This window comes from Chaetura pelagica, unplaced genomic scaffold (genome assembly GCF_000747805.2).
Source record: "Chaetura pelagica isolate M959 unplaced genomic scaffold, ChaPel_1.0 scaffold198, whole genome shotgun sequence".
In the NCBI taxonomy this organism is placed as follows: domain Eukaryota; kingdom Metazoa; phylum Chordata; class Aves; order Apodiformes; family Apodidae; genus Chaetura; species Chaetura pelagica.
This window is the reverse complement of record NW_009954317.1, coordinates 513,259-524,564: the sequence shown is the minus strand read 5'-3', so window position 1 is coordinate 524,564 and position 11,306 is coordinate 513,259. Positions and strand designations below refer to the sequence as shown.

The following is an 11,306-nucleotide window of genomic DNA, read 5'->3' as shown; positions in this document are numbered from 1 at the left end:
AGCAGGAAAAAACACACTGTAATTTCAGTTTAGTTAACAGTTCCCAGTCAAGTAAAAAAACCCAAAACTACCTTTTGATGAGCCACTGCTGTGCACTAAATCTTTGCTAAAGCAAAAGAGTTGGCGCTGCTCTATCACTCCAAAAAGTTGTTTGTAGCATGAAGCAAGGGATCAGGAAAGCATTTCTTCTAACATTTCTGCACTTAGTTTTCCTGAGACAGATGAGCCCCTGCAGATTTCAGTGCAGTGAGGGCACCTGTTCAAACTGGGCTTTGTTGAAATTTGTCTTGGCCTGTTCTGTCAGGATCTTGTCTGGTATTACCTCATGCAGTGAGGAATAAGCCTTTATGGAAAGGCTGCTTCTGATATGCTACTCTTAACTTCAGTGTAGAAGAACTAGCTGTGTTTTGCATGCCCTTAATTTTTCCCTGACTGGCATTAGGCCTTTTTAGTGCCCTCCTTCAAGCAAGCAGAACCACAGCTTGGTGGACCAAGAGGTGAGGTCTCACTGCTAGGAAAGCTGTAGCTCTGAAATAGCTATTTATTTCAGCTGCAAATGTTCTTGTGAGCATTCGTGGTGGATCAGACATATTTCCTTCTCCCTCAAGAGCTGATGACCCCTTTCTTGCCTGTGAGTCATAAGATACCAGAGTCCTACAAGTCTTTGTGTTACTTTGCATGCAGCTCTAGGGTCTGTACTTCAGTTCTGTGGCTATTGCATTTCTACTGCACCTTGTTTTGTCTCTCTTCCTCACTCTCACATGCTTCTGTAGAAGTTTATACTCTTCCAGGCCCCGTTTTACCTCCTCTCCTTCCTTCCAGGTCTCAGGGGGTTTTTAGCTTTCACTGCATTCCTCCTTTCCTTGAAGATCAGCCACTCACCATTCTTTTTTACTGATTTCTTCAGTATATCCTCCTAATCTTCAGTTTTCCTTCTGTATTCAGCCTCCTATGGGGTTTTCCATGTATCACAAATCGCTCCAGCCATACTGCTGCACCAGTATCCCTTCACACTTTCAACACTACTCCCAGCTTTCATCCTCCTCTGGCTCTGCATCCCTGTCCTTTCCTCAGGGGCAAATTATTCCAGTGACTCTGTTCTAAACCTTGTGGACTCTTTAGGTCATAGGACTTGCATCATAGGCTAGACTCAAAGCAGAACTATGAGGTTAAGACACGTCACTAAGAACTCTGATCCATATCAGAAGGAGCACTTTGAAAGGAATAAGCAAAGCAACAGGCAGCAAAGTGACTTGGTTTAGTGGTCAGAGCAAACCAAAGCCCACAGAACAGACTTGCTCTCTGTTACCCCTTCCACCTTCCCAAGGGAACATAAAAGGGAAATACAGAAGAGGGACTTACAGGTTGGAAGTTAAAACTGGAACAGGCTGGAACAGGTAAGGGACTGTAACATGTGGGATGATGGGTTTGGTAGATGATCTGCAGTGATTCCACATGGCTGTTTGCCAGTGACTGATGCACCAGTGTGACTGTCTTACAGAGATCCATGTGACCATCTGCTAAACAAAAAAATGGTTGTGCAATGCAATCAGAAAACAGACTTTGCAGGTTGGTCATGTGTTTATCAGATATGCTGAAGCTGTGTCTCATGAAGGAAAAAACATTTCTTGTAAACATTGTATTTTAGCAGGGGATAGCACAGAAACAAGGTTTACCAGCAGCAAGTGAGTTGTTTTAAAAGTTAGCCTACATCCACTAGCTGCAGCATACTTTGAGAAAGCACCAATTAAACTGTCTTAGGACAGTTACATCTTTGAGGAAACAAAGTAATTTTCTTTCCTAGTCTAAGCAAGCCAAATTTCCCTGAGTGCTGCCTCTTCCCAAGAGCACACTATGAAGAAAACAGTCTCTTTTCTGGGATCTCACACTGTAAAGACAGGGCCAGGCTAAAGCATAAGCATGATAGACCAGAGCCATGTAACCCTGATTTTTCACTAAGTATCTTAGGTGTCTTTAAAGGGTCCTTCTCAAAGTGAAGAAACCCTTGGAACAGTGTCCTTGGTCTCATTTGAGAGTGTCCCCCACCCAATTACCAAATACACCTTCTCTGACAGCAGCTTTTTGAGGTATTTGCTTGGACTAAGCAAAGGCAAGAGGAGGAGGAAAGACTCCAACACTGCTTGGACTCTCACCCAGGTACCTTCCCAAAGGAGAAGCATCTCCATGGTCTCCCCAGCTACTGAGATGTCTGGAATTTAAAATGAGCACAAAAAAAATGATACAAAGGTTGTGCACAGGGCACACAGCAGTGAAATTTATCTCCAATAAAATGTTTTGGGTTTTATTCACATTTCTTCTCACAAAAGTTAGTTGCTTTTCTTGTCTGGTACTCAAATGTGTTCAGAAATAACACATGCAAAAAGCAACAGAAGTTGGCAGTGATGCTGAGACACTCTCTTCTGCTCCAGCTTGTAAAATGGCACTGAAACATTTGATGCAGTTGGTGTCACTTGTGACACAATCTTCTCTTGTCCACTCAGCAGTGGTTTCTTTTCTAGAAGGTTCTCCCACAATCCAGTTAGTCATACATGTACTAGGACTTCTGGTTTTAGACACATCAAGGCTTTCCATGCCATTTGGGATTTTTCCAGTGGAAACAGCCTTGACAACCACTGCTCAGACCAGGAACTCACTGGAATAGGGATGGAATCCAGAGTGGTCCTGACCTGGCTTGAGCTGCATCTCTACCAGAAGTGTAGCATCTGAGAAGTAGCCAAAAAGCTCACAGGTTTTGCAATGTAGACTGTTAAGCAAAGAGATGGGAAGTGGCAAAGGGAAGCCATTTCCTTCAAGACTTGTTCTCAGATTCAATTTTTGCTTCTTTCATTGTCCTCTTCTCCTTTTGTGCTCCCTGGCTGCCTTCCTCCATTTCAGGGCCAGTTAGGGATGGGATGCAGGGACTTGGAAGAGTCCTGCTTCCCACCAGAGGTGATACTTCACCAGCTCCAAGCATACTCTAGAAGCAATGTTGGAGCATTAACAAGAAAAAAGCCTGCTACAGCTAAACCTTACTTTAACACATTGCTCTGGGGGTTAACTTGATTTTCAGAGGACTGTGGATTGCCTTGAAATTCTCTGCAGTACCACTTGCATACAGCAAACCAGAACTAATTCCTGTAAGTAGTCTCAAAAGCATAACTGTCCTAAGCCACCCCTCTCAGACTTGAATGCCATTTGGGGGGGATTTTGGTGGCCATAACAGCCTATATGCTCACTTGAATGTGATGGTTTAAACTGAAAATAACCCATCATTCAAACAACTTAGTTGCAAAGTTTCTCCTTCTGAAGCTTCCTTACAATTTCCAGAAATAAAATAAGCACATCTAAAAATAAAGACTCATTCCCTCACAAAAAGTTTATCACAAAAAGCTGCACTAAACTTTGATATAGGGCTTGGTGAACCACATGCTTTGGCTCGGTATTATTTTGCTCTCAGTTCCCATTTTGACAAAACAAATTATACAGTTAATTTTGGCCTAGATATGCTTGAGTTGGAGGCTGGGTTTCAGTGTGTTGTGTTGGTTTTTTTTCAGCTCGAAGTTGAAAAACAATCATCCACAGCTTAGCCCAGAGTTTTTTCAGGCTTCACATCATGCCCTGTTGTCTCCTGGTTACTTTTTTGCAGACTGCTGCCTCTGGAGTTGCATCAGCCTGATTCTTCTTCTAGGGTACTTTGGGTTGTGTCATCTTTTCCTGCATTTAAATTCCATCCATCCCCTTTCTGAAGGATATTTTCTCTCCTTTTTTGATGAACTGATCTCAGTTTCTGCTTGTAAAACACGGCTACAGACTCCCTGGGATTGTAAGATGGCTGTAGGACATGGAAGGGAGGGCACTCAAATGAGCAACATTGCCTCACAGCAATAGGTGGATGCTCAGAGTTCCCTAGGGCAAGAGAGCCATGGGTGAGAGGACCCCACAGACCTACCAGTGGGTTGCCACAGTCCCTGGGATAACAGAGCAGCTCCTAGGACCTGGCCTCTCTCAAAGCCATAGGATTTCCTCTTCACCACCCTGCTTCTTTCAGACACCCAGTACTGAGCATACACAGGCAAGATTTCCAAGGAGGTCATTATGGTCACTTGCCAGCCAGAGGGAGCAATATTTACATGGGGAAGAGACCCCTCTTTACCTTTGTGACAGAATTTGAGGAACACTGTCAGAAGGCAGGGGAAGAAGCCTCCAGTGGTTTAGCTCTGGGCAGAATTCCTAACCTCCAGCCACTTCCCTCCTGCTACTGAGAAAGGATTAGGACAAGCAAAGTTTTTAACCTAAAACTCCTAAACAGTTGAAAGTAAGCTTTGAAGGTGATGTGCATAGAGGCTGAAATAATCATTTCCACTAAAACAACAAATCCAGGATAGCCAGAAAGGCCACAGAGAATCTGGGGACATTCCAAGATGTAGTCCCAGGCTATCACAAAGGAGTAAGAAACAGAAGGCCTACAGGATAAACGTAAAATCCAAACCAGATACTTTGTTCTATACTTTATTTAAAAAAACAGGAAACATCCACATTAATAAGCATATAAAACTAATCCAAAATATTCACAATGCTGTTACAGGAAAAAAAACCAATGAGATACCATGTGAGAAAGACCTACATATTTCAGTCCAAGCCAATACACATCTCTGATGCAAAGTATGGAATGCTCTTATGCACAGCTGTAGGGGGAACCTCCTAACATAGATGCCCATGTATGTCTGCAAGTGCTGGAGGGTTTAAGGGAGAGCACAAAATCTCTATAACTGAGCCAAAATATGAAAAGTTGATTAAGCCACATTTTTGAGAATATCTGGCATGGAAGCCTGACAAGCTAGGGAAAATGGCAAGATTACATTTGAAGTAGTCCAGCTTTGCACAATGAAGTCACAGGAAGTATTTCACAGCACCAAGTTTTACTAATCTTTGCAACTGTTTCTCACTAGGGAAGGTAGAAAAGCCATCACTTTACTTAAGAAAATGCCAGATATATGCCCCAGAAGAAGAATGGGAACTTCTGGCCTGCCCTGAAGCAGAAAGCTTGGGCTATACATGCTACAACAGTTCTGCTGTGTTTCTATCTTTGAACCTTTCTTCTTTTTACCCACCTTGGAACCTGTGGGCCTGCCTCTCTTCTGGAATATCCAGCGATGAACTCCAGCATGAGATTGCAGGTAGACCTGAGTTCAAACAGGTCTGAAACCACAGAGTATCTTAGAGCAGGAGTTTAAACTGAACCTACCTTTGGTGCTACCTTTAAGACAGTTCCTGCAGGTCTGGAGAGGCACAGCTCTGGAGTCTGCAGTCAAGGAAACAAAGCTCCCACCCCCCTGACTGCAAGTGTAACACATGCTACCTTTTACCTTCCTGAACTGCACGGTGCTATTGTGGCAGCAAGGGTAGTTGTACATATACTTGATCACCCAGAAGTATCAAGCAGGGAGACCAATATTTACTGATGTACTAGCACTGTCTGCCAGACCCCTTTTAACAGAGCTGTTCATACCCACACAGCACGCTGCACACTAGTGCATCACACACCACCATGCAGATCTTCCAGAGCAGACACACGGGGCAAAAACACCTGGCCTGCAACCAACCATGGGCCTGAGCACTGCAGATCTTTCCCACTCATAGCTAAATTACCACATTCCAGTAGCTCTGGTCCCTAATTCTGCACCTCTACCTTTATGTACTTACATGACATTAAAGCTTTTGTCATATATAAGAACAATTCCTAACAAAATACAGCTTTGAAAAATAATTTTTACACTCACACCTTTAAGTAACAATCTGCAAATTTTGGACTTTCCTGACCTACTATAATACAGCAGAGAAGCAAAAAAATTAAAATTAAGAGAAGGCAGGATAGGTGACATTCTGGTTTGCAATCACTACCCTCAATCATCCCATACAATGCTTAACAACCATGACTGAAAATCCAAACACTCACTTGTTGCAATACCACACTTTCCAATCAACACTTAGGAATAATATTTAAAATTGCCACCCAAAACCTCCCAAACAACAGATTTTGGTGGACAAACTTCACTAGTACCCAATTATTTGAATTTCTTTCCAGAGGGCACAATGTAAAGGTGACTTACATGATTGGCTCTGTTGCACATACCACCCAAAATGCCCAGTCTCCTGTTCAGTACCACATTTCTCCTTTACAGTCTTATTGCAGCTCAAGTTTACAGCATCTCTTGTAAGAATAGCTATTTCTCTTAAACAACTTCAATTTCATTATCTGTACATTTTTGTACACCATTAAAAAAATAAATATTTACAAAGTGACATACAAATAAATAAACTTAAAAGTATGCTTTTGGTCTGTCTATACAAAATAAGAGCAGGAAAAATTATGCATGTAACTTGGTCCCCTTTTTCCTGAGGCTGAAAAAAGTGCACACTGGATAGGAAAAAGCAAGGAGATGGGTTTTGGGTGGGCTTCTTAAATTCCAGTGTAACACTGCACACACACAGTAAACTCAAAGGGCCAGAGACTTCTTTAGTGGGTCACTCCAACTCACTGCAAAAATAGTAATTAAGATTAAAATATGTAATGGTCACTGCGTGCATATAAGTATGTTAAACCCAAATAGCAATTATAGGTCAAAAGAAGCAAAAATATTGCCAGCTCTTCTGTTCTCCTCATGTTTGTGACAGGGAAGATGAGATTATTTTTGCTAGTGCCAGGTGCCTTCCCGTATTTTAAAATGAGATCACCCATATCAGATTGGCTTACTGCTGGTAAGCCTGGCAGAGTAGGTGTATGGGGGTGCAAAGAAGAAAATAGCAGCAATTGAGGGGAGAAAACATGTCCCAGTTCTCATTGTTTTCTTTGTTCATTCCTTTAATGACTCTAAGCATGTAAGAGCCAAAAAAAAACAGGTGTGTCAGGAATCTTATGCAACTTTGTCAGGCTGTATACTGTTCAGCTCCAACTTCTCTCCAGCTGCTGTGGCTTCTGCTCGTCCTTCAAAGCTCCTGGAGATGTCTTCGAAAGTCCTGCCCTTGGTCTCTGGCACTTTGAAGAATGTGAAGACAAAGAAAAGGACCAGGAAAACAAGGAAGATGAGGAAGACATAGGAGCCAAGCAGTTTCTGCAGGGAAGACAAAAGCAGGTGGTTTTAATTTGGAAAGCTCATAAACCCAAATGCAAGCTTATTTGCTGTTGACAGGTCAAAATTCTTAAGTCTTTCTCCAACAATGTTCTTACCAACTCCCTCAACACAGCAGTCTTAAAAAATGGTTTCAGGTTCCTGTGGGCTTCTGAAATGCTTTCACGTTCTTGAGGGTGACCAAAATTGAGGCTTTTTAAGAGAAAGCCTTCATGTGCTAATTAAGATGGCTCTTCCAACTATTTTTAAGATACAGGCAGTTAAGACAACAGAATATAAAGGTGAGCCACAACACCCAACCTTCAGTAGCAACAGGAACACATCATCAGGGACCTCTGGAAGACTGACCAGCCATCTGCTCAGAGCAGAGACAGCTTCAGGGAGACATCAGCTTATTAAGGGTCATACAGTCATGTTTTTAAGTCTCCAAGGATGGAAATTCTGCAGCCATCCTCTGGACACCTATGCCAATGCTGCTGAAGTCTCAGTGCTTTGCACCCTGGGTCCTTACCTCTGCATAGGGGAAGAGCATTCCCACCAAGAAGTTAGAGGTCCAGTTGGAACAGCCAGCCACTGCCATGGCTGCAGGTCGTGGGCCCTGGCTGAACAGTTCCGCCACAATGAACCAGGGGATAGGTCCAGGGCCAATCTCAAAGAGAGCCACAAAGCCAAAAGTGGAAATAATGCTGATATATTTGATCCACACCACCGTGTCCTGCAAGGGAACAAAACATGATCAGCTGCAATCTGAGAGGCAAATATGGAACACAATAACACATGTGAAGCACAATAGCATCTGCAGTGTCACTGTGAACACTGTAGCAGTTTCTGCAGTTGGAAGTTGTACTCCTCACCACAAACTCAGCTCTACTTCCAGCTATGCAGAGCAGAATGGCAGGGCAAGGCAGATACATAATCTTATAGGTCCCCTGCTGGGGTCAGCCTGGAGAAGAACATGAACTACTCACCTTCAGAGCTAAAGCAACCGTCATAAGAACCGTACATACAGCCATGCCACCCAGACCAACTAGATGGAGGGTCCTGCGCCCTGCACGCTCCACCAGGAACAGCTAGAAACATGGCAGAAGGAGGAAAAAATCCATTACTCTGTCAGCTGCAGCAGAAGAGGCCCTTTCACTCAGCATGCCCTGCACCTTTTTTTAAATTTGTTTCTAGCTCTCCAAGCCACTGGTGACCTCAATGCCCCTTACTGGACTGCACACCTAGGCACAAGTTCTTGCTCTGGTTCATGCTACTGCCTCCTCATGCTTTCCCCCCCTTTTCTTCTAAGAGGATAACAATAACTCTCTCCCCTCCTCCTCCCCCATAATGCTTTTAATGCATTCTTTTCTTTGCTCTTATAGGCCACTGCCTAGCCCGATCCTTTGCCACAACTTGGCTACTGGTCTTTAGTCACATCTCCCAAAAAAGCCCAAGCAGGCAAGTCCCTTCTCCCCATGAGGCCCTGTTCCACTTACCGACACAACAGTGAAGACTGTGTTCACCACCCCAGCTCCAATGGTGGCATACACAGGTTGTGTGATACCAGCTCTTTCAAAAATCCCTGTGGAATAGTAGAATACCTGGGAAGAGAAACAAGTTTGACACCATCACATTTCCAGTGTTTGAAAGCATGCCTCTTGTTCCTTGCCTAATTAGCTTGGCAAGCCCAACAGGAATATTTTTTTAAGAAGCACTCAGAGCATGCATGCTTCCAGTCAAGGCTCATTCACTTGATGCAAGGCTGCAGTGTCTTGCTGGGGTGTCTATCAGAGAAGCAAAAGCAAGTATAATCTCCACCTTCCATTTTAGCTATCTCCACAGTTATCACAAAATTTTGACCTCCAGTCAAGGCACAAAAAAAAAAGGGGTTTTGGAAGCACAGTTTACATTAGTGGCAAGTGCAAGGGTAACCAGATAAGGGAGGCCCAGCAGATGGGACAAGATGATAACTCACAGCATTGATGCCTGAGAGCTGTTGGGAGAGCTGCAGCATAATGGCAATGATAATGGCCTGACGATAGCTCGGAGAGCGGAAGAGCTCTAGCACAGTCACTTTCTTTTCCTGGGACATTTTTGCACTTTCTTCTTTCATCTCCAGGATGTCTTGAGACACATCTTCTGTTCCACGCAGTTTCTGCAGAACTAAAGGAAGGAACCAAAAAATGCCAGGTACACCCACTGCTGGTATGCTCACTCCACCCTGCTCTGCTCTTTCAGCCAGAACACACCAGGGAGACTGGACCACCTGCCAGAACTTGGACCTGCTGTATAGGAAAGACCAAGCCTCTACACACAGCCTTGCTCATCTTTTCAACCCAGAGGTCAGGGTGCTGTGATCAGCATAGAAACCAGGCCCAGGTCTTGCTTATATTTTGCTTGATCTCCAAACTTGCATTTGAACCCCAATTCTGCTCACACCCTTGCCAGAGATGATTCCAGCCCTCTGCAGCAGGAAGAGCACTCTCTAAGCTTCTTGTTAAAATGCCAGCCTATTTCCTGCCTTTTAGGAGATGCTGACAGAGCTAAAGCAGCTGGCCCTGCTAGATCCCACCAGGCCAGGTGCCACTCCTCATGTTTTAATTCCACTTGGGAGCCTCTGTTGGGATGCCAGGTTTCTCACTTCCTGGCACTGGTGCAACCTAAAGGATGGGAGACTAGGCCCAAGTGCCCTCCAGGAGTCACACCCTGATCTACCAACAGGCTCCAGAGACAGTCCTGGCCTCCCACTCAAGTTCAGTGCAGGCTGGGAGCCAGAACACAGCCCTACCCCTGCAGAGATGAGCTCTTACCTGCTTGTGCTTTCTCTTCCTCCGTCTTGTTGATCAATAGGAAACGGGGACTCTCAGGGCAGAAAAGAAGACCCACACACTGTAGAACTGCTGGGAGGACTGTGAACCCCAAAAGCAGTGGCCAGAGTGTTTCAGTCCCCATTATTACCTCCAGACCAAAGATCTACACCAAGAATTGGAGACAAAGTTATTTAAATACACCCAATTCCTCATCCCCACATCAATGAGTAAGACAGGACCACCCACAGCACCTGATGGCCACCTTGCCATCCTCCAGCCTCCCTTTCTCCTGAGTTTTGTCACGCCTAACCTACCTGGGCCACCAGGATGCCCACAACAATGCCCAGCTGGTTGAGGGTGCCAAAAGCTCCACGGAGGCTGGTGGGTGAGACTTCACTGATGTACATTGGCACAAAGCCCGTGCAGAGACCACAGAAGAGGCCAATAATGAAGCGGCCAATAATCAACATCTCCACTGCCTTTACCAACTTAGACAATGCCATGAGAGCACCACCAGCAAATGCCAAGATGTTCACCAGCAACATGGAGTTCCTCCTGCCAAGATAAAGATGTCGAGACTGAGCTTGAACTGACAATACAGTGAAAAAAATCATTAGGAGAGGGGTAAACCCACCCATGACCTCCCATCTCAGGGGTGGGATAACAGAACTGCTGTTCAGCTCCCAGCAACGCTTTCTTTTAGCAGCCCACATATTCTTGCTTCCTCCCAACACTCCACTGTAGAAGGGAAAAACTCCCTGACAGCTTGGATCCCTCCTCTCCCCAACTTACCTGCCAAATCTGTTGACAAACAGGCCAACTGAGAAGGAGCCGATCATACCTCCTACAGAGAAGATGGCAACAGAAAGGGACCACAGAGACGTGAGGAGCTCTGGGGACACAACATTCCCAGTGCGTTCAGACAAGGTGCTGTTGAAGAACGCCCGGATGATCTGCAAGAGAAACCAGGTGGGGACAGAATTACAAATATGTGGGAAGCATTCTGCACCAAGGAGAGGGGAGACTACTTCCAAGGTGCTCATTCCATTTTCATGAAGGCAAGAAGCAAAGATAGTCCCTAAAAAAATAATCACTAGGCAGCAAGTCATAGAAGGGGAAGATCAGGGTGCAGAAAGAGGAACTTTTGTTGAGAGGTTCAGAGATAGGTAGCAGTATGATGAGGGAGAGATTGCTTCTCTGAGCACAGTAGGAGAAGGCTAGTGATGACTAAGGAAAATAGGCTTATCTTCTGAATGTTTCTGGATGACCCGAGTCACTGGTGGTGCCTAGGGAGGCATGATAGTTGGGAGTGACTGGAAGCAAGAAAACATGACCAGGGAACAGATGGAAACATTTCCAGTAATACCAGAACTCTGGTTCAGCA

General features: G+C 44.7%; 1 protein-coding gene across 1 annotated transcript in view; it reads right to left on the bottom strand.

The window, feature by feature from the left end:
- Positions 1 to 6,844: 6,844 nt before the first annotated feature.
- Positions 6,845 to 11,306, bottom strand: part of SLC2A3 (solute carrier family 2 (facilitated glucose transporter), member 3) — a 7,626-nt gene continuing 3,164 nt past the window's right edge. The window contains exons 3-10 of the mRNA XM_010004155.1: positions 10,715 to 10,875; positions 10,237 to 10,477; positions 9,923 to 10,085; positions 9,088 to 9,275; positions 8,609 to 8,713; positions 8,099 to 8,200; positions 7,642 to 7,845; positions 6,845 to 7,112 (exon numbers count right to left, since the gene is read on the bottom strand). Of these exons, the coding sequence (XP_010002457.1) occupies positions 6,915 to 7,112; positions 7,642 to 7,845; positions 8,099 to 8,200; positions 8,609 to 8,713; positions 9,088 to 9,275; positions 9,923 to 10,085; positions 10,237 to 10,477; positions 10,715 to 10,875 (1,362 nt within the window). The 3' untranslated portion in view covers positions 6,845 to 6,914. The remainder of the gene's footprint in view (positions 7,113 to 7,641; positions 7,846 to 8,098; positions 8,201 to 8,608; positions 8,714 to 9,087; positions 9,276 to 9,922; positions 10,086 to 10,236; positions 10,478 to 10,714; positions 10,876 to 11,306) is intronic.